This window comes from Mobula hypostoma, chromosome 1 (genome assembly GCF_963921235.1).
Source record: "Mobula hypostoma chromosome 1, sMobHyp1.1, whole genome shotgun sequence".
NCBI classification, from domain to species: domain Eukaryota; kingdom Metazoa; phylum Chordata; class Chondrichthyes; order Myliobatiformes; family Myliobatidae; genus Mobula; species Mobula hypostoma.
In genome coordinates, this window is record NC_086097.1 from 147,744,268 (window position 1) to 147,769,171 (window position 24,904).

General features: G+C 39.6%; 1 protein-coding gene across 3 annotated transcripts in view; it reads left to right on the forward strand.

The window, feature by feature from the left end:
- Positions 1 to 24,904, forward strand: part of rhpn1 (rhophilin, Rho GTPase binding protein 1) — a 125,290-nt gene that overhangs the window by 87,046 nt on the left and 13,340 nt on the right. For all 3 annotated transcript variants that reach the window (XM_063057658.1, XM_063057668.1, XM_063057676.1), the window contains 6 exons: positions 1,234 to 1,421; positions 4,569 to 4,725; positions 7,021 to 7,137; positions 9,637 to 9,831; positions 13,836 to 13,912; positions 23,506 to 23,652. In XM_063057658.1, the coding sequence (XP_062913728.1) occupies positions 1,234 to 1,421; positions 4,569 to 4,725; positions 7,021 to 7,137; positions 9,637 to 9,831; positions 13,836 to 13,912; positions 23,506 to 23,652 (881 nt within the window). The remainder of the gene's footprint in view (positions 1 to 1,233; positions 1,422 to 4,568; positions 4,726 to 7,020; positions 7,138 to 9,636; positions 9,832 to 13,835; positions 13,913 to 23,505; positions 23,653 to 24,904) is intronic.

Below are 24,904 nucleotides of genomic sequence, written 5' to 3' on the forward strand. Positions count from 1 at the left end.
GCCGGGTCTTTAGATGAGTAATTAAACAAAAACATTATTAGCCTGTTGAATGAATACTAAACATCATGCAGCACTATCTGAATATCTCAAAGGTGTGTAGTTTAGTAGAATTGGCCATTGTAAATCACCCCTTGTAGTAGAATCTTTAGGGAGTTGATGAGCATATTTGGTTGTCATTCAACCGTACATGAATACAGCAAACAAAACAGTGTTCCTTCAGGGGTAAGGTGCAAAACACCGTACCAACAACTCACAGCATGTACAATACGAAAGCAGAAAAAAATATCTAGCCCAAGTCCCTTAGCGGCATGGCCTGTAGATTAATTGTGCATGAGCTGTTGCTCTGGTCCAGCTTGTGTTCTACTGAGCAAACACTGAAAGGCAGCAGCGACAGAAGGGGTGAGCCCGTAACCCAGCTCTCTCCCACACGGCCTCAGCGTCTCCTCTCCTGGCTAGCTTCAACAGGTGATACCATGGCATCACCTGGTCCATACAACAACCAGGGCAACACAGCTCCCCTACCATCAGTCTCACCAATGAACCAGTGCACTGAACTTGCAGTTTTCTACATTACCAGTGTCCAACAGGGTCTTGCAATCACAATTAAAACATCCAAGACAATAATTTGCACCAGTTGTTGGTTTACGCACCACCTCCACCAACAAGTCTAGGCAACACATGTATGTAGATCCATCGCTACTGAGCAACTTGCTGACAGGATAGGCCTGCAGTACTCAATAAAAAGAAAATTGGATAATGTAGGTTTAGTATAAATGAGTGGTTGATCTTCAGAGCAGACCTAGTTGGCCTGTTTCTATGTTGTATTGTTTTATCACTCATACATGGTGTCCATTTGCGAAATTGTTTTTTGTATACACAGATATTTTGAAGCATGACATGCTTGGGCATAGACTAATGCATGTGTTTAGGAAAAAATATATAAAACGATTAAAGAGATGGAATATACAAAATTTGACAGGTCAGAAACTGCTTCCTCTACTACTATCCTCCGTGGGCTAGTACTTACGAATGAGGAGTTTTGGTGATCAAAGCTTTGTTCCTGTTCCCACCAAAAATATTTTAAGCATTTTTTCACACAACATATAAAGGATAAGTTTATATGTTCTTTTTTCAAAAATCCACCTGTCATGCATTCTGAGCTGCATATTTTACACAACGACTTGGTAGTATTTCATAATTAATGGTCAAATATATCATGTCTATTCTCACAAGGTGCTTTGAACTATTTAAAAGAAAACTTCTCGAATGCCCCGAGCCTCGATATGAGCACGCCATCCCTGAACATGTTAGTGCGTCTGATGATCGCACAGGTACAAGAATGTGTCTTTGAAAGTGTGATGCTGGCAGGAATTAAGGATGAGTTCTTGGTACAATTACAAAGCGCGCAGGAGGCTGCAAGGGTAAGATGTTAAAGTAATAGTAGTGCAGATATACTCATTCTATTTGCATCATTATGTAACTCTTGAGCAAACAAATCGAATCATTGGCCATTACCATGGGATTCATATACAAAAGAACCACATAATAGAACGTAGAATAGTACAGCATATGAAAAGGCCTTTCAGCCCACAGTTAAATTACATCAGTAATTACAAAGTTTGTAAATAAACTAATTAAATTAGTAACCAAATGCCCAACTAAACTAATACTTTCTCCCTACACAACGTCCATGTCCTTTCATTTCCTGTATACTCATGTTCCTATCTAAAAGCCTTGTTAATGCCTTATCTATGTTTGCCTTCAGCACCTTCCAGGCACCCATTACTCTGTGTAAATAAAACATGCCCTGAACATCTCATTTCAATTCATCCAATTACTCAGGAATCCTATTCCTAAGAATTCTGTTCAACATGCTAACTTCCCAGTCACTGCTGTGAGACTCACCGGTCCAAAGTTTCCAGGAATATCCCCATTTCCCTTTGTGAATAATGGAATGTGAGTCACTCACCAGTCCTCCTGGTCCTTGCCTGAGGCTAGAGCAGGCACAAAGGTATTGGTTAACCCAGCAATCTCATTCCTTGCTTATCACAAAATCCTTGGGTATATATCATCAGGCCCCAGGGACTGTTCACCTTGAAGTTCATTAAGAGAACCAACACTACCTCCTCTATCTCAAAATCCCCTAACAAATTAGCACGTTGCATATTGGTCTCTCTATCCTCCATGTTCTTCTCCTTGGTAACTGTATTAAAGGAACCAGACTTTTGTAATAGTTCAGTAAGTAAATATCCTGAGCTTACTGATTCTGAGGTTTCTACGAACGTTTTTTTTCAAGTTATTTCACTCAATTGTTAGAGCTTGTTAAGGTGCTTTTATAATGCAATTTTCTCTTCAATCTTTACAAGTTAATTTATGGAATGCGTACATTGGTAGCCTAGCCTGCAAATTTTTGGCATAGAATCACAGAAATATACAGCACAGAAATTGTGGTCCTCTATGCCAATCGTGATTTTTATCTACACTAATCCCATTTGCCCACATTAGACCTAATCCATTTTAGCTTTTCCTATCTTAAGTACCTGCCTAAATGCCTTTTAAGTATTTTAATTTTAAGTGTCTAGGCTGTTTCTACAGTAGGTTATGTGGTCGGCACAACATTGTGGGCCGAAAGGCCTGTAATGTACTGTAGGTTTCTATATTTCTATGTTTCTATCTCTCCAATACTTCCTCTAGCAGTTCATTCCAGATATTCATCATCCTCTGTTGGAAAACTTGCCCTTCTAATCTACTTTAAATTTCTCCCCTTTCAATTTAAATCTATGCCTTCTAGCTTTAGAATCTCCTGCCTTGGGAAAGTAATTCAAATTATCTATTCTATCTAGGCCCCTCACAATTTTATAAAGTGATCTCTGTAAGGTTACTCCTCAGCCTCCTACATTCAAATGACAATAAACTCAAGTCTATCCAATTTCTCCTTACTACTACAAGCTCTGTTCCAGGCAACATCCTGACGAACCTTTTCTGCACTGTATCTTGTTTCCACACCTTCCCTGTAACGTAGCAGCCAAAACTGTGCTCAGTACTTTGTGTGTCCTAATCAGTGTTTTGTTCAACTGCAACACACTGTCCCAATTATTGCACTCAAAGCTTCAGCCTACAAAGGCAAGCATACCAAAGTGCCTTTTTTCCCACTGTTCTATCCAATTTTGTCGTCACTTTCAGGAGTTGTCGTTGAGAAGATGCTGTATTAGTCAGCTTCCATTTTAAGCAGTTTCTGGGTCTCTCTCTCTCTCTTGCCACCACTGCCCTCCACCCAAACTCTCTTGTCCTCTGAATACCAGCCTTTAATGCTTACCACTTGTCTCCCATACATGGCCTATGATCGAACACTGAATTTTCTTTCACAAACTGCACAATATATGGAGGAAATTGGCAGCAAATATTCAGTGGCACCTATTGCCTTGGATGTTGGGCACTATTGAACTTTATAGCAGGAGGCCCATGACTAAAGCAGTTAGTGTGCCATATAACAGTTCTTTATTCCCATTTAAGATTTTCTGGACCAAGAATTCTTAAAATGGAGAGAAAGGGAGGAAAGAGCAAGAGAAAGGTCAATGGTAGTGAGGAAAGCTGGTAAAATCAAATAACAAAAGGGATGATGAAAGGCATTGGTAATGAAATAAAGAACAAAACTAGTATAAGTGAATTGCAAATGGGAACGACTGAACCTGAGAATGTTAATCTCCTCTTGCCTGGAAAGCTATAATGTGTCCAGTTGAAAGGCAGCGTACTGTTACCTGAGCTTATAGGATTCACAGGAAATCCTGTAAATTTCCACCATTTCTGGAAGGATCATCAGAAATACCGGATTAATACCATCTAAAAACCCATAAAGAAGCTCAAATCACAGCTAATGCAGGTCAAAGATGACTTGGGGCTCAGGTTGGCTGGTGTTTACAGGAATCCTTGTGAATATAGAGCAGCATATTTCAACCAAACGGGATGCACGGTGGAAACCCACATCAAGGAACACAGAAGGTGTATCCGTTTGGGTTACCTGGAGAAATCAGTGGTAGCAGAACATTGCATTCACAATGGCCATAGAATTGACTACTGTGCTGCACCAATAGCTTTTGGGACCACCTAGTAAAGGAAGTCATTGAAATAAAATTAGAGGAAAAGAACTTTAACAAAGATGAAGGTCTCATTCTAAGTGAGAATCAGGATTCAGTTGTAAGCAGTGGAAACCTGGTTGGATGAACACTAACCATTCGGGAAGGACGGACAACAGAGTTATAAATACCACTGGACTAGACATGCCCAGGCATCATCCCTGATGAAGATGGCAGAGTTTGTCATCAAAACATTGGTTAAAATCGGTATCTGTACCTGGCTGGAAGCTCGAGAAGGGTTTATTCATCATACATGCTGGCAAAGCACCAGATCCTTTTTCATCTCACTTCATATTTTCTACAGTTTGCATGTCTTTGGAAAATTCATTGCTAGGAATCAAATGGTATCATTTCATTGATGTGATGGTGTAGAGCAGTAATTGTAATTATAGTAATATGGCTGTTTATGCTTGTATTCCTTATATTGCTATTTAGGTGGCTGATGTTTATTCCTTGGTCTATCAGACAATGACACAACCCCCAGTGAAAGACTATGTTCCATTCTCTTGGACAACTATGGTTCAGGTCAAATCTGAGTACTTCAAAGCTGTTTCACATTATTTTGCTGCTATTGCATTTTGTGACCAAACAAGTAAGTATTTCACCAAGTTGGCTGCATTTAGTTGGTGATTGATATTTTGATAGAATGTTTGACATGAAAGAAGGAATGTTTAATTTTGCCATTGAAAACTAGTACAAGAGCGAATGTAGTGATTAAGTTAAGTGGGTAAACAGTAATGGTCAATTGGAATGATAAGCTCTTGTGAACACACTGTTGATAGAACCTATTTTCACTTTGGAGAGCAGTGCCCTTGCTTGACAGTATTTTAATCGCAACATTGCTAAGTTTCTTACATTTCAATTATTATAAATGTGTGCTTAGAAACTGAAGCACACGGTATTGTTTCTTTAATTTAGTCTTCTGTAAATTGCGTACTTCCAAAGTAGAGTGTCATTGCAATCATTTATATATCAAATTGCAGCACAGTTGTGATTCATTGCACTGACTGTGGTACAAATCGCACCTTAAATCAGACAAACTAGACTGTTTTGCTCCAAGGGCTACGCTTCTGGATTCCATAGGACACCTACAAAAGCAGCAAGGTAGCTTAAGAGGCTCCTGCAGTATTTCACAGGACAGTGGAGTAAAAAAAAGATGCTTTCCTCAGATCTTAACATGCTGTGCCTGCCTGCCCTACCATTGTCCCCAAATAACTTCCCAAAATCATCCCTTCCCCATAGGTACTCTGTCCCCTATGGGTCAATCTCTAGAATCTCTGCCCTCTGACCCAGAACTCTAGGCAATTACCCACAGTTACCAGGCCCCTATTTCCAGGTACCAATACCATCCTGTGGACAACCTTACACTTACATCGCATGAAACCAAGTGTACAACTGGCAATCGGTGATATACAAGTTCTTGGGGCGCCATTCGTGTTGCAGGTTAGTCTCTGGATTATGACACTAATATTCAATGGTCTAAATGGAGCTTCACTAGAATAAGGTCATGAGGGCATCTACAACATAAAGAAAGGCAGCACGAAGCAAAGCAAAATATCTATTCTTCTTTCATACATTCAAAGCGAAGAGCAAATCAAGCAAGCAAAACTTGACTTGACATTCAGATAAATGTCCTATAAAACTGAATACGTTATCTTTTTATTTTGCTGTGCACATATTCTGGTGGTGATATTTGATTGAATTCTAACCTTTTGATTCTTCCTTGAGCAATTACAATGTTTAATATCGATGCCCTATTGAATCTCAAATATATAATATATGTATATATATGTGCATGTTTTGTAATTTGTACAATTATTCTGTGATGTGCGAGAAATGGTCTACATTCTGAGATGGCACATTGCAAGCATTTCGTAGCTGACATAGAAGTGAACTGACGCTGTTACTGACTGAGCCGTTTCTCTCCATTTAATGAACTCCTGGACAAAATACTTAGCAAAGAAAAACAAATAGAACTGTCTAGCTTCCTTGCAACCCAAAACAAAACAAAAGATAAAGATAAACTTAACTCTGACTTAGCCACCTTGAACAAAAGTGCCATTATGATTTTGGGGAGAATTTTGCGGACAAAAGCTTTAATAGTTGGAAGCAGGCCTCTTTGGAATAGAATGCTTTAGAATACATGAAATGGCAATTGTCCTCTGGGATTTGAAGGTCAGAGCAGATCATCTTAATAAATCAATTAATCTTTGAGGAGCTTGACTAAGACTGTTGTGCGTGAAAATCCCAGATCAGCAGGTTCTAAGTTACTCGAACCACCCTGTCTGCTACCAACAATCATTTCACAGTCAAAGTCACTTAGATCACATTTCTTCCCCATTCTGATGTTTGGTCTGAACAACATCTGAACCCCTTGCCCACATCTGCAAGCTTTTATGCATTGAGTTGCTGCTACATAATTAGGTGATTAGATATTTGCATTAACAAGCAGGTGTACCTAATAAAGTGGCCACTGAGTGCACATGGGTAACATTTTTATAAGTGTTCAGTCCAATTCCTCCAATCATTCATTGTCAGCTGTTGAGATTACCAGGCAGAAAACAAGGAGTGGAAATAGGTGATTTCTCTGGTTGGCAAAATGAATAACGTACTGCAGGAATAGTGTTTGTGCCCAGCTAGTTGAAATCTATATCATCTATTTGGCTGATGGAACCAAATGTCATTTACAAGTTTTGGATTGTTAGCTAGTCTTAATGAACTGCATATTGACTGGACTGAAAGTTTTAAAAAGAAAATGAAGGTTGCGTGCCACTTGCTTGACCCCAAGTGGACGCAAATAAACAATGGACATGAACGGGTTGCTGCCTGGAAAGGTAATATTTAAGAGAACTTGAAAGGAACCTTTTTTGCATACTCTTTTTTTCAGTGGGTCCTGATGATGAAAGTGAACACATAAAGGCTCTTCAGCAACTTCATGTAACAATGCCTGAGGGTCCGTCATTGGTCACGGTACTTAAGGATAATGAGGAGCGACGCAAATTAGGTATGCAGTAAAGACAATCTTGTAATGGTTCATAATGTTTAAAGTTTCAACTGAAGGAATGCAAACCATACATTTCTGAACAGCCTGTCATTGTGTACATACAATGAATAGATTGTTTTTGTAGTGCAGTGACTAGGCTTTGTAAGTAAGTGTAACTTTGTTTACCAGTAGTGTTCAAAGATTATTAAAAAAGTGTTTGAAATAAGAACAGAAAATGGGAAATACTCAACATATGTCTATTATTTATTGTTTTTATTCCAAATGTTAACCATTTGCAGTTTTTAATATTTAAATAAGATGAATAACTTATTTTACAGTTTGTTAAGCCAGGACTGTTGGCCAAGGTGATAGCAGATTTTCACATGTTAGGTCTATGGGGTCCTTGCATTGGAACAGCCAAATTGGACTTAAATTTAAACCCTGTATCCTGAAGTTAATCTTGAGTTATACACTGTATATGCATAGGGCTCTTATTTTTGTAAAATATGCAAATCTTTAGAGGCAAAGTCAGAAATAACTAGACTTTGAACCAAAAGAGAACATACTGGATTAATTAAAATAGAAATCCTTCTCTTGCCTTGGAAGGGCTGATCTGATTGTTTACCTGTGCTGGTGGGGAGAACAGAAGTGATTTCTGCATTCCCATTGCCCAAAGCCAATGAAACTGTCAGTGCACTCGGCAGTCAAAGGATGAAAGGGACTCCATACACCTCCAACCATCCTTTGCTTACTTAATCAGGGACCAAAATTTTGTTAAACCCAAAGCACCGATGTAAGAACTTTGCAGCCATCAGAAAAGCACCCATTGTAAGGAGTTTCATAAAGCCGTGGAACCCCATTGTTTTTGGAACGATGTAGACGGCCTTCAGAATCCTCTGTAATAGAAGTTAATGTTGGAATCATTACTTTTCAAGTAAAGTATTTGCATGAAATCCAGGTGATTGGTGTCTGCCTGACAACAACTGTTCTTTCAATAAAGAAGTCATGCAATTTCTCCTGGAGATTCCCTAAAATGTCATGAAAATTTATGTTATTAGGTGCACATCCACTGTAGAATACATTTTAAGCATCAGGAACACCTTGCAACCAGGTCAGATTTCTGGAACTGTGTAATTCAGTTTTGAAAATCTGTTCTACTCTGAGAATAATTGATCTTCATATATATAGTGCTGGGGGAAAAAAACAATGTCACCTGATTGAATTTCCAGTCAGGTATACTGTAGTTTCAGGTCATGCAAGGTGTTCCTTAGATTCTGTTTTTGTACTGCACCTGTACAACAGCATTGTTCTGCTTCATGTTGGATGATTCTTGTCATTTTTTTTCTTTAACCTGTTTATAATGCAAAATACTAAAAATAATCTGGCAAAATAGAAATTTTCAGTTATAATCCTTCAGTGCCATCTAGAGTATCAGTACAAAATTACAGTATCATCAAAAGAAACCCAAGAAATTTACTGAAGTACACTATGAATTAGAAATGATAAGCAATATGGATCTGAAACATTCATTTGTATTTTTATTTTGGTTCTTGTACGTTTCAGTTATTCTCTAGTACCTTGGAGATTTCCTTACTGTACAGTTCATCCATTTAAGCAAGTTATAAATGTTATCAGATCCAAATCACATACAATGGGAAAGCAGCATGAAGATTCTTTCCACTTGTTAATCTTATCCTTGTGAATAATGATGCATTAATCAGGTTACTAAATTTTCCCTGGTGTTGCATTATTTTGAAAATTGAACAGATTTGTTTAAATTCAAAAGATTCTGCAGATACTAGAGATCTTGAGCAATACACACAAAACGCTGGGGGATCTGAGCAAGTCAGGCAGTATCGATTGAGGGGAATATACCGGTTGCCATTCTGCCCGCTTCCATTCCAGTCCTGATGAAGCATCCCGTCCCAAAACATTAACTGTTTATTCCCCTTCCTAGATGTTGCCTGACCTGCTGAATTCCTCCAGCTTTTTGTTTTTAACAGTGTTTTCAGTACTTTCTGGATGTCTCACTTGAAAGCTTGTTACTTTCTGGATCTCTCACTTTCTAGGAAATATTTAGAATGGCTCAGAGTAAATTATGCCACTGATCCCACACTTGGGAAGCAATTCTCCATTTCTTTCCACTAAGATAGTATCTCTCTGTATCTCAGACTATAATTTGAAATAGTCTTATAAAACCCCTTTAAATTTCCAACAGCAATCCTATTTCTGGTATAATTAAGCCAGATTCCAAAAAAATATTCTAAATAACAGTTCATTTAGTCACCACGATCAGTTCGAGACTGATCTAGCCTCATTCCATCAATGATTGCTATGTTTTGAAATTTGAAACTACTTGTATTCCACCACTCAGGATTAGACTCTAACTGTGGTGTGCAAGATAAAAGGATTGTAAGGAAGTCAGTCACCCCTAACCTTTCACAGAATTATGGTTAATAAGTAATCAATGCAATGAATGTTTTCCCATGTTTACCTTTTTTTGTCCTTTCATTACTAAAGGAAAGGCTCATTTAAAGAAAGCAATAATTAAGCATGAAGAAGCGATGAGGATTCACAGCCTATGTCGGATCCTGAGGAAGATGGATATCCTGCAGGAGGTGCTAGTTGTTGCCCATAAACGATCATTGAAGAAGTATTCTGAGATTGATCGTGAAGATGATTTTTTTGAAACTGTTGAAGCTCCAGACATTCACCGTAAGTTGTTTTTCAATATTGATGTTGTCATTACCATCTGCTAAAGAATATTACCTGTATCTGACAACACTGGGGCTTTGCATAAACTTCATGAGGGATAGACCTACTGTTATATGAGTGTGTTAAGTACTGAGCTCGAGTAGCGTACATTTTCTATTTTTTGCTGTTCAAATCTCACTTATGGCAGTTCATATTTAATTCAATATATGAAATGATTTAGAACTGACAAAAAAAGATATGATTGCACTATTAAATTCTTTTTTTTAAGCGTTACGTACCAGACATTCAGCCATTCTTGTCTGGCACATGGTGTCAGGATCAACTGGGTCACGTTATGAACCTTCCTGACTCGACCCTTGTATTTTTTTTTAACGAGGCCGAGTGGCTAACTCAACACTCAACACAGCATGGATAGAAAGCGTGCTCGGGGGTGGCCCGATCTGGATTCAAACTCGGGAACCTTCGCTCTGGAGTCCGGCGCTGATCTCACTGCGCCACTAGCCGGCTTATCAGGTTCATAAGACCCCATTTATTTGGTTCGTAACCCCACAAGGGAAAGAAAATTAATCCCAATTTGATTTGATTGCAGTTGCAGATTTTGGATGACTTTCATAGGCTTCACAAATGGTTTAATAAACTATTTGGTAAAACAGACGATCACAAACGAATTTGGGCAGCATTCCCCTATTTCTTCACACCTCCTCTTCTGTCTGTTGTGACTGTGACTAAGTTACTGGGGAAGTTGGTGCATTTGGTAGATATGAAAATCTTTATTCACCACGACAAACAGACATTCTCTTAGAAACCCTCTCGGTCGAATCCCCCAAGCTCAAGGTATATACCCTTAGATCAAAGGTATAGCAGGCGATTCAATGCAGTTTCCATGATTACAATGACATAGTTACAACAATATCAGTCTGGTCGCAGCTGTAGAATCAGTTCATCGCTGAGGCGAGTAAAGCCTCAAGAAGTAGAGCTGAACACAGGTTTGTATTTTGCCCTCGGCCTCAAAGCTTTAATCTTTTAAATCTGGCTCGGCCCTTAAAGCAGCTGAATATTGGTTCGTTTTCTACTGTTGGGCCCAGGCCCCGATGTGTCAGTCCGGCCGAAGTCTTGTCCAGCAATGGCCATCACAGCCATACCTGCATTCTCAAGAGTCCTGTTCACCAAATCCTTGTGGATACCACAAAACGCCAGGTCATATAGATGGTCCAAAAGCACAACTCCTCCCAAAGGAAAATTACAGGCTGCATATTGCAGAGAAAATATTCCAGAAAAAACATAGATTTGTGTATTTAGTATTTAAGTAACATTTGAGTAATATTGTAAATATATTGTTTGATTAAGCATTTTTTTGTTTGGTTAAGTAATTAATTATGGGCTATACGTAAAAGTACATGTTTGACATATATCATCACACCAACATGTGAAATTAAGACACATCCCAGGCTCTTGTGCTTTTGCTTTCAATTAGTTTCATATTTTGGCGTTACCGAACATAACAGTACTATTGTGTGCTGCCAGAAAATGTCGCCATGTCTTGCCAGTGCCATCTTGGCAGCTGAGTTGGGTTCAGTCGCTCAGATAACTTAGCTGTAGTTGCCTGATTTGATACAGGCCAATTAACATAACCACATTGTCTCAACATTTGGCTGATGCATATGTAAATGTCTCATGGTCACCATTTTGCAATCATAGTATTTTGGCCAGCCTTCTCTCTGGGGACAATATTGTTTATTTGTAAAGGTGTCTCTTTAATTTCAATCCAGTTTCTGCTTAAAATTTACATTAAGAACTAAAAACTGGTCCTCGTTTGAATTTATATCTGATATATTCGCTTAACTTCATTACTCAATAATCCCTAACACTGTCTTTTCTCAAATCTTGCTTCTCTCAGTCCTTCCCCACACTGCTGTCTACTCAATCTCCTCTCTCCTCACCCCACTTCCACCTCAATCCCGCCCGCTGCTCCTCTCCGCCTCTCGCCCCTCTCTACTCACCCCCTACTCTTTCCACCTTCTCCCTGACCTCCCCCTCCCTCTCTACTCACTCTCCCATCAGCTCTCTCCTCTCCTCATTGCCTCTCGCTGCCCCATTTTCTCTTCATCCCTTCCCCTATTTACCCACACCCCTTACCCTTACCTCCTCTACCCATCTCTCCCTTCCTTGGGAAGTCAAAGATAGTATTATAGGAAAAGAGAGGGCATATATTATGGCAAACATAATGGGATATTACATGATTGGTAAGCTTTTAAAAACTAACAGAAGGCAACTAAAACTACCATTAGGAGAGAAAAGATGAAGTATGAGGGTCGGCTAGCCAAAATATAAAAGAAGATACCGAAAGTGTTCTCAAATATATAAAGGGTAAAAAGGGGGGGAGAGTGAATATTGGACTGCTGAAAAGTGATGCTGAAGAGGTAGTAATGGGGTCAAAGAAATTGTAAATGAACTTAGTAAGTATGTTGTGTCTTCTTTCACTGTGGAATTCGAGTGTCAAAGGATAGAAATGAGCATAGTTGCTATTACTAAAGAGAAGGAGCTTGGGAAGCTGAAAGGTCTGTAGGTAGGTTTGTCACCAGGACCAGTTGGACAATACCTCAGGGTTCTGAAAGAGTTAGCTAAAAAGATTGTTGAGGCATTAGTAATAAACCTTCAAGAATCTCTAGATTCTGATATGGTTCTGGAGGACTGGAAAATTGCAAATGTTATTCTACTCTTTAAAGGAGGGAGGCAGAAGAAAGGCAATTGTAGGCCAATTAGCCTGATCTCTGTGGTTGGGAAGATGTTGGCATCTATTACTAAGGATAAGGAGAACTTGGAGACAAAGGATAAATAGGCCAAAGTCAGCATGATTTCCTTGAAAGGAAATTTCTCCTGACAAATTTGTTGAAATTCTTTGAGGAAATACAGGCGGGATAAACAAAGGAGAGTCAGAGGATGTTGTTTCTTGGATATTCAGAAGGTCTTTAACAAGGTGCCATATATGAGGCTGTTTAACAAAACAAGAGCCATGGTAATAAAGGAAATATACTAGCTTGGATAGAAGGTTGGTCGACTGGCAGGAGGCAAAGAATGGGTATAAAGAGCATCTTTTCTGGTTGGCTGCTGGTGATTAGTGATGTTCCATAGAGATTAATGTTGTGACTGCTTTTCGTATTATATGTCAATGATTTGAATGACAAAATTGATGGCTTCATGGCCAAGTATTCAGATGATATGAAGATAGATGGAGGGGTAGGAAGTGTTGATGAAGCAGGGAGTTTGCAGAAGAACTTAGATTGGGAGAATGGGCAAAGAAATGGCAATTGGAATATAGTGTAGGGAAATGTATGGTCATGCACTTTGGTAGAAGGAATAAAGGCGTAGACTATTTTCTAAATGGTGAGAAAATTCAAAGATTAGAGGTGCAATGGGATTTGGAGTCATTGTGCAGGATTCCCTAACAGTTAACTTGCAGATTGATTCGCTGGTAAGGAACACAAATGCAATGTTAGCATTCATTTCAAGAGGGCTACAATATAAGAGCAAGGACATAATGCTGAGGCTTCCAAAGCACGGGTCAGCCCACACTTCATAGTCAGAGTCAGAATTAAGTTTAATATTACTGGCATATGTCGTGAGACTTGTTATGTGGCCCAGTACATTGCAATATATAACTTTGCACAGTACTGTAAATAAAACCAGTGTAGATTTTCAGACTTTCTTTCTTCCTCATGCATTTGCTGCCAACTAGATTTGCTTGCTTTACTATCCATATTTACCTAAACTTTATCATCTGCCATTACAATTTGGATCGAATCCATGCAATATATCTTACATTGCATCTTAAAACTGACCAGCTGAATTGTGCTTCAATCACAGGTTGTGGTACAGTATCATCCCATTCCCCTGATGGAAATTCTCTTGTAAGGGAGGAGATGAAAGGATGTGGTTTCAGTCCTGAGTATTCTGTAGCCAAGTTTAATTTAAATATATCATACAATGTCACTTTATCTTTGCAGCAAAAACACAGCAGAAACCAGAAATTAAAACTCCAAACTTCTCCAAGGTGAAAGTCACAGATATTTTTCACAGATTGGTAAGCACATTGGTCATATATCATAAATAAATATATATGTTTTTGTTATATATGTCCTAATTAATGGGTAAATATAAAACTATAATTGCATTTGTTATTTCATGTTTTTCAGTGTTATAAAGATAGAAAAAAGCTAATTAGCTAGCAATGACCATATATTTTTAATTCATTTCACTCTATGCGTCTCTTATCACAATCTTTATTCCACTCACTTTCTAGGAGTTCACTCTTGAATCTACTTGCATTTGCTTCCTCCAGAACCTTACTTAGTGACTTCAGCTTCTTTTCTTACTCCTGATTTTATGGATTTAACTTGCATTGAATATGGTTTGATAACCAATCTGTTGATATAGATTCTTGAGAGTTTCAGTTTGGTTGCCTTTTTTCCTAGGACAAAATGTTTTATGAAATGTGATAGATTTTTCCTCTTCTGCCACGGTTCATGAATAATCCTGACCTGAGGAATATTTATCATCTTAATCTATATTTTTGTTTGTAATCTGTGAAATTTCTGTCCAACTCACTTTCCTTTATGTGTGTTATCTGTTATCCGTAATAGATTTCTTTGTATAAACTATGAGCAATGCTGTTGGTTGAAGCACTGAAAGACGGAAGTGCGCACTAAAGGATATGGGTTAAGCCTTGTGGTAGAGAAAAGGCACTGCTCAGATTTTAAATACTGAGCACTAATGGAGGAATGCATGGACTTCCAAGGTTTTCAGGAATGAAGCAACAAGATAAGTTGTGATTTCAGTGCTGTAAAAACTCTAAAAGAAATAAACCAGGATAGAAAGGAAATCAGAATATATAATCCAAGTAATTATATGCCACATTGTTCAAATTATTTGATTCCCTGCCGAGAGATGGAACATACAGTCAGTGGAGACTTTATTATGTACCTCCTCATAATAGAGTGGCCACCAAATGTAGGTTCATTGTCTTCTGCTGCTGTAGCCCATCCACTTCAAGGTTCAACATGTCATGTGTTCAGAAATGCTCTTCTGCACACCACTGTTGTAATGTGTGTTTGTTTGAATTACTGTCACCTTGAACCTGTCAGGCCATTCTCTGACCTCTCTCGTTAACAAGGTGTTTTCGCCCACAGAACCATAGTTCACTAGATTTTTTTTAATTTTCTTGCACCATTCTCTGTAAACTAGAGACTGTAGTATCTGAAAATCCCTGGAGATCAATAGATTCTGATATACTCAAACCTACACTGAATGGCACCATGAATCATTCCACAGTCAAAGTCACTTAGATCACATTTCTTCCCCTTTCTTATGTTTGGTCTGAACAGCAGCTGAATCTCTTGAACATGTCTGCATGCTTTTATGCATTGAATTGCCTCCACATGATTGGCTGATTAGTTATTTGCATTAATGAGCAGGGTACAGGTGTACCTAATGAAGTGGCCACTGTGTGCATGCAAGTAATTACAGGCCACTTAATGTACAAATTATTTGAATCCCTGCCAAGAGATGGAATATACTGTTAATCTAGTATAGATCAAACAGCAACGTGCAGCATGGTCTGTTGATTTATTAAGGGAATGTCGTGTCTGATTAACATGATCATGAGGAGACTGTTGTTAGTAGGCGAGTAGCTTGATGTAGTCTTCATGGATTTTAATAAGCCATAATTAGGCATGTTAGTTGAAAACCTGGAAGCCTATGGGATCCAAGGATGAGACAAGAGAGACGAGAGGAGAAGATAGAGGGACATGGATAGAGAGAAGAGGGGAGAGAGGAAAGTAGGGAGATGAAGCAAGAGAGAGAAGGGAGGCAATCAGGACGGAGTGAGGAGACAGAGAGGTTAACCTAATGATTACAGCAGGGTTTCTCAACCAAGGTTCCGTGGAACCCTAAGGTTCTGTGAGAGGTCGCTAGGGGTTCCATGAGAGATCAGATTAAAAAACATCGATTGTTGACCTTCGCACAATGCTAGCACTCACAGTGGTGGGCAGTGACTGAGCAGACTCATTGGCAATCTGTGAGAGATGTCCCAGCCCAGTGTGGCAGTCCACAATAGGACCGTGTTTATTTCTGAGAGTTGTCTCAGCCCAGTATGGCAGTATGCAATAGGACCGTGTTTATTTGTGAGAGCTGTCCCAGCCCAGTGTGGCAGTACACAATAGGACCATGTTTATTTGTGAGAGATGTCCCAGCCCAGTGTGGCAGTACACAATAGGACCGTGTTTATTTATTAGAGACATGCCAGCCCAGTGTGGCAGTACACAATAGGACCGTGTTTATTTGTTAGAGACGTGCCGGCCCAGTGTGGCAGTACACAATAGGACCGTGTTTATTTGGTAGAGATGTCCCAGCCCAGTGTGACTGTACACAATAGGACTGTGTTTATTTGTGAAAGATGTCCCAGCCCAGTGTGGCTGTACACAATAGGACTGTGTTTATTTGCGAGAGATAAGGGAGGATGGTAGGCTGATAATTTATGAGCGGTGTACTATACAGAGAGAAGGACAGTACGCTAATAACTGGTGAGCGCTCTACTGTATGGAGGGGAGGACAGTAGGTTAATAACCGGTGAGCGCTCTACTGCATGGAGAGGAGGACAGTAGGTTGGTAACTGGTGAGCACTGCATTACATGGAGTGGAAGGCAGTAGGGTGATAATTAGTGAGCAGTGTATCGCCTGGAGGGAAGGATGGTAGACTGGTAATTGGTGAGTGCTCTATTCCATGGAGAGAAGAACGACAGGCTGATGAGTGTGAAGTGCATTTTCCGAGCATTGAATGGACTCGCCCAACTTGGGCTGAGACTTCAGCCTCTCCCTCCCAAATTACCTCCCCCAACTTCCATTTACACACTGCCAACTGACTTCTAGGAACGAACAAACTCTACCGGTCTCGTAGAAAATTGAAGGGAAATTTTCATTCTAAAGATGGTCCAGTGTGGAGATTTTTCAAGGGGAGGTGTGAGATGGAAGAGGAGAATTCTAGGCCTAGGGCTATTGACAATTCTGATGAGGTTAATGATGAAGAATTACAATCTTTAAGTCATTTTACTGTACTAGTGCAACAATGGGCACAAAAAGAATCCATCTTTTTTTTACAAATCTATTCAAATTTATTTACACAACAAATACACGAAGTACAAACATTCAGTATTTACAATTCTATGAATAAATTCAAATCAAAATATGATTACTACTGTCTATAAAACAGTCAATTCCCTGGGATGCCCACCACTCCTGGAAATCCCCCACTGTAATTGTTGTGACCATATGCTCCCTCTCCAAGGGCAGCCGAGCACAAATGTATCCTCGGAAGAGGGGCAGAGAGTCGGCCCTGGCAGAGCCCTTGACTTTCTGTCACCTAGACCCGTGATGGCCATCTTGGCCAGGCCCAGGAGCAAGCCCACCAGTAGATCCTCTTTCAATCCGCCCCCTTCCTTACTGGATGCCCGTTTATAACGAGTGTGGGACTGAAATGCAACCAGAATCTGAGCAGCAGCCCCTTCAAATACTCAAACAGGGCCTGCAACCTCTCACACTCCATATAAGGGTGGTACACTGACTCCTTCCGGCCATAAAATGGACGGGTGGACGGGGTGTTGGTGAACCTGCTCAAAACCCTGTTGTACGGTACTGCCCTATCCAACACCTTCCATTCCAGGTCTCCAATGTACAGAGGAAAGACCCCTGCATAAAGAGATTTCCACTGGGGACCTCTTCCGCTGCCAAATGGTGTAACAGACCAGCAAGCTGAGTCTGGTTGGCAGATGAAGTAAAAGTGTTGTCCAAGGGCAGCTGGTATAAGAAACAGTTTGGAGCATCACAGAAGGACACAGTGGGCATCCCCATGATATGGCTCACGTTATGCAGGACCCTCTCCCACATGGTAACCTGAGGCCTAAGTCCAACGAGCACTTCCGGCCCATCATGTGGTGGTGCAGCTGGAACCCCTCCGTTTCCCCACACCCCTCGACACTCGCTGTGATAGGATGGGGACCAGTCCCCCTTGCAGCTAGAGCACCGTCCCCCACCGGTGCAGGAGGACCCTGTCTGGATGAGACTAGACCCCCATTCCCTCAACCGCTCGTGGTAAAAGCGAGGCAATCCTTCAAAGCAGTGCAGCTCATGCTGTCTGTGGGAAGCTGTGAGTCCTCCTGCAGCCAGTATCCCGGCAGAGAAAGTGCATTGCCAGTGCATGCCATCTTGGAACTTGATCATTATACATGTATTTCTGCAGGCTCCTGACATGGAGAGCTGCCAGTTGGGTGCACATGCACACCAATGACTGACCGCCCACCACTATCGGAGGACTCAGGACTGCAGCGGAGACCCAATGCCTCCTGTTGACCCAGAAGAAGTCCACCAGCCTCTTCTGGGTCCTGGAGACAAGAGCATTGGGCGGGACTAAAGTAATCAGCCGATATCATATCCTTACAATGAAAGCTTCATTTCAATGTGTTTTATATGGACTGGTGATCCAAGTTGTCCAATTCCATTGTCCCTAGTCTGTGGCAAACAATCTACAAATGTAGTAATGGCTCCAGCAAAATTGAAAAGACATTTGACTACAAATCACAGCCATGTGACACGTAGAAGTGTGATTATTTTAAACGACTATTGGAATCTGAAAACAAACAGATTAAAGCTTTTGAAAATAAAGTCACAGTCAGTAAAAGGATTAAGGAAGCAATTTATTTAGTAGGTTTAAGAGCAGTTCATTTGAGAATGATTAAAAAACTGTGTGAAAACCTGGACAAAAAGTACACCAATTTCCTGCTACATACAGAAATCTGGTGGATTAGCAGAAAAAGAGTTCTTAACAGGGTGTTTGAGCTGAAAAGTGAATTCCAGGAGTACTTTCAAGAAAATAGTAGGCCGGAGTTTGCTGAGTGCTTCGAAGATGAAGAATGGCTGCAGTAACTAGCCTACTAAGCAGACGGTTTTCATCATATGAACCAGTTGAACAATCGAGGCCCTGGAGAAAATGTTTTGACTTTAAGCGACAAGAATCTTGGATTTAAAATGAAACCAGACCTTTGGAAAAATCATGCTGCAAAAGGAAATCTTGAAATGTTTCAATTACTGTTAGGGCTTGAGAGTGAGGAAGGATATCAGAAAGTCTCGATTCTTATTGAAGTTCACCTGGAAGAAGATTGAACAGTATTTTTCCTCTCTTTCAACACAAGTGTATGACTGGGTGGGGGAGCCTTTCTCTTAATCTTCTGCTCAGCCTCAGAACTTGACTTTGAGAGAAGAGGAGGAACTTTGTGAGCTGCACGCTGATCATGCACTCAAGATGAGATTTACTGATCTGCCCCGGACAAATTCTTAATTTCTGTGAGAGTATGCTGCTATTCATAGGAAAGCAATGAACATTTTGCTGCAATTTTCAACATTTTACAAGTGTGAACAAGTTTTTTCTTGTTTAACGAGCATCAAGAGCAAGGATAGAAATCTTCTCATTTCAGTTGAAGGTGAAATCCATATGTGCTTACTTTGACCAAGAATTGAGAAATTTATTATGTTTGCCTTATGAGGTTTTGAAATTTATGACAGAGAAAGAAAGCGTAATTTCGAGAAGGATAAGCTAAGCTTAACTATTTGTGTTTTTTTTCAAGAAAGGTTGGCTAAAAATTCATTCTCTGCTCAAAAGAGCATTGACATTTATTTTTGGATTATTATAATTAACAGCTTACTGATCACATTAATGTTCAGTGAGCTCTAGATATAATCTAGATATAATAATTTTTATGCAGGGGTTCCTTGAGACCTGAAAATTGTTTCAAGGGTTCCTCCAAGGCAAAAAAGTTGAGAAAGACTGGATCAGAGATCAGATATAGAGAATGTTAGAGGCTCAGCTACTTGGTGACATGTGGTTTCTCCAGTGCTTAAAAGCTGTCTACTGCCCAATCACCTTCTGAGTGTAAAGAATGGTGATGCTCATCTAAGGTAATCCCACTTGCCCATATTTCTCTAAAGCTGTAGCCAACATCCATTTCAATGGCTTCCTCAGCCATGACTCTCTCCAGGATATGGATTGCATCCCTTAGTATCCTATTCATGCCAGCCTCACTGCCTTCCTTGAGCAACGTGAAGTCAAGAAGGACGTAACTCAATTCCAAAAATAATAAGGTGTTAGGAGCAGATAGCATTGGAGCTGAAATCTTAAAACTTGGCAATGAAGGGCTTCAGCAATAAAGCAATAATTTTACAGTCTGAGAAGAGGAGGATGCCTTATGATAACCATCTTCAAGAAAAGACACAAGCTGAACATTAGACTGTGGAAAGAAACACAGGTCTCCCAGTTATTGCCTTAGGAAAGTAGTTGACAGGATCTTTCTTAACTGTCTCATCACAGTTGCCAGACTTGCTTCCCAAGTTACAGTGTGAATTCCATCCATCTGGGGGCACAATGGACAAGATTTTCATCATGCAACAGCTCCAAGAAAAATGGAGGGAGCTACACAACTATACATGAGTTTCTTCAATCTCATCGAAACATTTGACTCCACCAATGGTAGAGATCATGGAACACCATCCTCAAATTTAGCTGTCCATAAAAATTGTTATCCATCTTAGGAATGCTGAATGATGCCATGCAAGCAGTGATACTAACCATTGGTGCATCAACAGAATGGGTCAGTGAACTGCCCTGCACTTTTCTCAGTCTTTCTCACTGCGTGGACTCGTCTTGCTTCCAACAAGCTTACTACGTAAGTTTAGCTAATTTTTAAAAATAATGGAAAACTTTGCGTCCTGCAGTGAACGTAATCCAAGACCAAAGTCACTCAACTTAAGTAAATGAGCTTATGTGTACACATGCTCAAAGGCTGTACTTCAGGACTATGTTCACTCATTCACTGTAAGAGTATGGGAAAATGGGTCTTACATTCAACATCTGCAAGACCAAGGATCTCTACCAGCCTGGCACTGCTTTATCATAAAAATTTACCATGAAACCATGGAGTATTTCCCACATCTTAGGAGCCACCTCTGAACGGAGGTAGACTTTGAATCTGAAATTCACCATAGCCTTGAATATGTCAGCACACCATTTGGTCATTTGGGGAAAACTATATTTTAAAGAATATTCTTTAGAACTGACACAAAATGCATGATCTAACGGCAGCAATGATTCCTTCCCGTATAAGTGCTTCAATGACTGTTTTCAGTAGGTCCTTCAAATCACTGCAAACTACTTTAACTCAGTTTCTTCAAAATCTTCAAAAGTTCACTGGAAGAATAAGCATCCTGGTGGCAGCACTGCTGACAGTGAGACCCTATTTGCTGTCAGTCAGCAGAGTTGAGATTGCCACATGCCCAGCACTCTACTCCCAAAATAGACAGTTTATTCTGGACTCTTGGTGTGAGAGGGTATTAACTCTCATTGACTGCTGGGAACCTCTAGCCTCTGACATGGTCCAAGTGGAGAAGTAGCATTTGGAATGATGTTGTGAATTGCAAACCATTGCAAGAAGAGAGCACAGAAACTATTTGTAAGGTCAAGGAATCTTTCCATTTGCTCATCTTTTTCAGGCACGTCCTGCCACATCTGTAGAAGAGTTTGTTTCTCTTATTAGAGTCATTAGCCACATTAGAACCAGCAAAAATGAGTGGAAGAATATCATCCTTGATCCTGAGGAAGTGGATTTCACTGGTTCTTAGATGTTTGAAGGATATTTTAATGATTTAGATCTAAATGTAGCGTATAATAAATAAGCTTTACAAATATGCAGTGAGGAAAGGTATAGATGATCAGGTTTGGTGGACAGTTGGGCAGAAAAGGATTGCAGTGAAGTAAAGGGAAATACAGAGAGAGGAGCTGGCCAAAGTTGATTGGAAGGGGATACTATCAGAAATGATGGTAGATAGCAATGGCTGATATTTCTGGGAGGAATTTGGAAGGCACAGGGAAAAAGACTCTTTCATGTCAAAGATCTCTACAAAGTGATCTAAATTAATTATGAATATAAAACACAAAACAACTGATTGCATAAATATTCACCCCCCCCCCCCCCAATATGACATACCAAAACATCACTGGTGCAACCAATTGGTTTTGAAAGTCACATAATTAGTTAAATGGAGATCTGTTTTTGGAGACATGCATGCAGTCAAGGTGTTTCAGTTGATTCAATTGGAGAGGATGTTTCCTATGTTGAGAGAGTCTAAGATTAGAGAGTATAGCCTCAGTATAGAGGGATGTCCGTTTAGAACAGAGATGAGAAGGTATTTAACCAGAGGGTGGTGAATCTGTGGAATCCATTGCTACATATGGCTGTGGTGACCAAGTCATTGTGTATATTTAAAACAGAGGTTGATAGATTCTTGAATAATAAAGGTGTCAAAAGGCAAGAGAATGAGGTTGAGAGGGATAAAGATCAGCCAAGATGGAATGGTGGAGCAGAGTCGATGAGCCAAATGGCCTATGTCCCATGGCCTAAAAATGACAAATTGCATTGAATCCAAAAAATGTGAAACAATATGTACGTTAGGTAGATGAACTTTCATCAAAACTGGTGAACGGCCATTGATCAAATCCTGTTGGCATAGATTTAAAGTAATTGGTAGAAGGGTTAGAGAAGAGCCTTTGTAATCTAGAAGGTGGTTGGGATCTTGAATTTGCTGTCTCAAAGCATGGTAAGGTTGACTAGTACAAATACAATGGTTTAAATGGCCTTTCATTTTCCCCTTATACTCTCTGTGTTAGCTTGTTGCAACTGGATTGTTAACAATATTGAAATTAAAATACCTCAGTATTACTCCTTTTTCTTTTGTAATAACTCCATCTTATAAGAAACTGTGTAGTGGTGTAAATATAAATGTTTTATAATTTCTTGATAACTGTTAATGTCTTGCAATGTAAATTGTATTGAAGTATGAATTGAAAATGCTGAAAATATTCATTATGTCAAGTAGCATCTGTAAAGAGAGAAAAGCAGTATTTCAGGTAGATGACCTCCTATCTGAACTGGTGAACGGCCACTTACCTGAAACGTTATATTTCTCTTTCTGTAAATATTGAATTGCTAAGCATTTCCAGCAATATCTATTTTATATTTAGATCTTGAGCATCCTTAGTATTTTGCTATTGTACAATTGTGCATCAAATGAAGTTAGCATAAGTAAAAATTGCCATCACTTGTTGAATCAGTTGCAAAGGGGAAAGCATTTTGATAAACTGTTGATTTCTTGTCTGCATTTCTCCAAATTTTGGCACTGTAAGGCATAATATGAGACTTTTCCACAATTACATGGCTGACTTTGAGGATTATGTTTTAAACCAAAACTTGATTCCAGGTTTGTGCTGTTTTTTATTTTCTTTTGTTACCTAGGTTATTCCATGACCAAATAAATGTACAACATAGATATTAGGTTAATTTTCTAACTCCATTATCTAACAATGAAACACTTCCATTGGGATGAATAAAGAGGTCTCACTTTGTCTTATAGCATAAAAATTACTATTAATTTATCATAAAGTGAAAGAGATGGAAGTAAGACATCAGAAACACAAATTCATCTTGTGTTAACTATCAGAACAGTAATTGGAGATTTCTCTGTGTGCACCTAAAAATGATGCCTTGCCTTTTTCTTCATTTCTGTTTCTTTCCTTTGTAGGGTCCATTGTCAGTTTTCTCCATCAAGAACCGTTGGAGCTCTGTCAGAGAAATTCATCTTGAGAAAAGTGATAAGGGATTTGGATTCACACTGCGTGGTGATTCTCCTGTCCTTATTGCAGGCGTAGTCCCTGATGGCTCTGCAGATGTAAGCCTTCTTCACACCAAATTATTGATGTTATAAAATTCTTTGGATTTCTATTCCTGCTTTGTGATAAGATAAGTAACCAAATATTAAAAAACTCAACGTCTTTCAGACTTGTACATAAGCAACTAATTATATTTAAGGGAACGTGAGGGGAACTTCTTTACTCAGAGGATAGTGCGAATGTGGAACCAGCTGTCGACAGAAATGGCATTGACCTGAAACGTTACATTTCTCTTTCTGCAAACATTGCTTGAGCTGCTCAGCATTTCCAGCAATTTCTATTTAGATTTTGAAAGTACAGATATGGCCTTTTATTTTCCCCTTATTCTCCCTGTATTGCTGCTACTGGGGTATTAACAGTATTGAACACTGTCACACCATCTTTCATGTTTTGTAATAACTATTTCTTACAGGATGGAGTTTAGTGGTATATTGATTAACGTTCTTCGTAAATGTTACTTAATGTCTCTCAGAGTGACATAGTTAATTCAGAAGCAAAGGTTCTGAACTTAAAGAGGGGTAACTTTGAAGGTATGAGACGTGAATTAGCTAAGATAGACTGGCAAATGACACTTAAAGGATTGACAGTGGATATGCAATGGCAAGCATTTAAAGGTTGCATGGATGAACTACAACTATTGTTCATCCCAGTTTGGCAAAAGAATAAATCAAGGAAGGTAGTGCACCCGTGGCTGACAAGAGAAATTAGGGATAGTATCAATTCCAAAGAAGAAGCATACAAATTAGCCAGAGAAAGTGGCTCACCTGAGGACTGGGAGAAATTCAGAGTTCAGCAGAGGACAAAGGGCTTAATTAGGAAGGGGAAAAAAGATTATGAGAGAAAACTGGCAGGGAACATAAAAACGGACTGTAAAAGCTTTTATAGATATGTAAAAAGGAAAAGACTGGTAAAGACAAGTGTAGGTCCCCTGCAGACAGAAACAGGTGAATTGATTATGGGGAGCAAGGACATGGCAGACCAATTGAATAATTACTTTGGTTCTGTCTTCACTAAGGAGGACATAAATAATCTTCCAGAAATAGTAAGGGACAGAGGGTCCAGTGAGATGGAGGAACTGAGGGAAATACATGTTAGTAGGGAAGTGGTGTTAGGTAAATTGAAGGGATTGAAGGCAGATAAATCCCCAGGGCCAGATGGTCTGCATCCTAGAGTGCTTAAGGAAGTAGCCCAAGAAATAGTGGATGCATTAGTGATAATTTTTCAAAACTCATTAGATTCTGGACTAGTTCC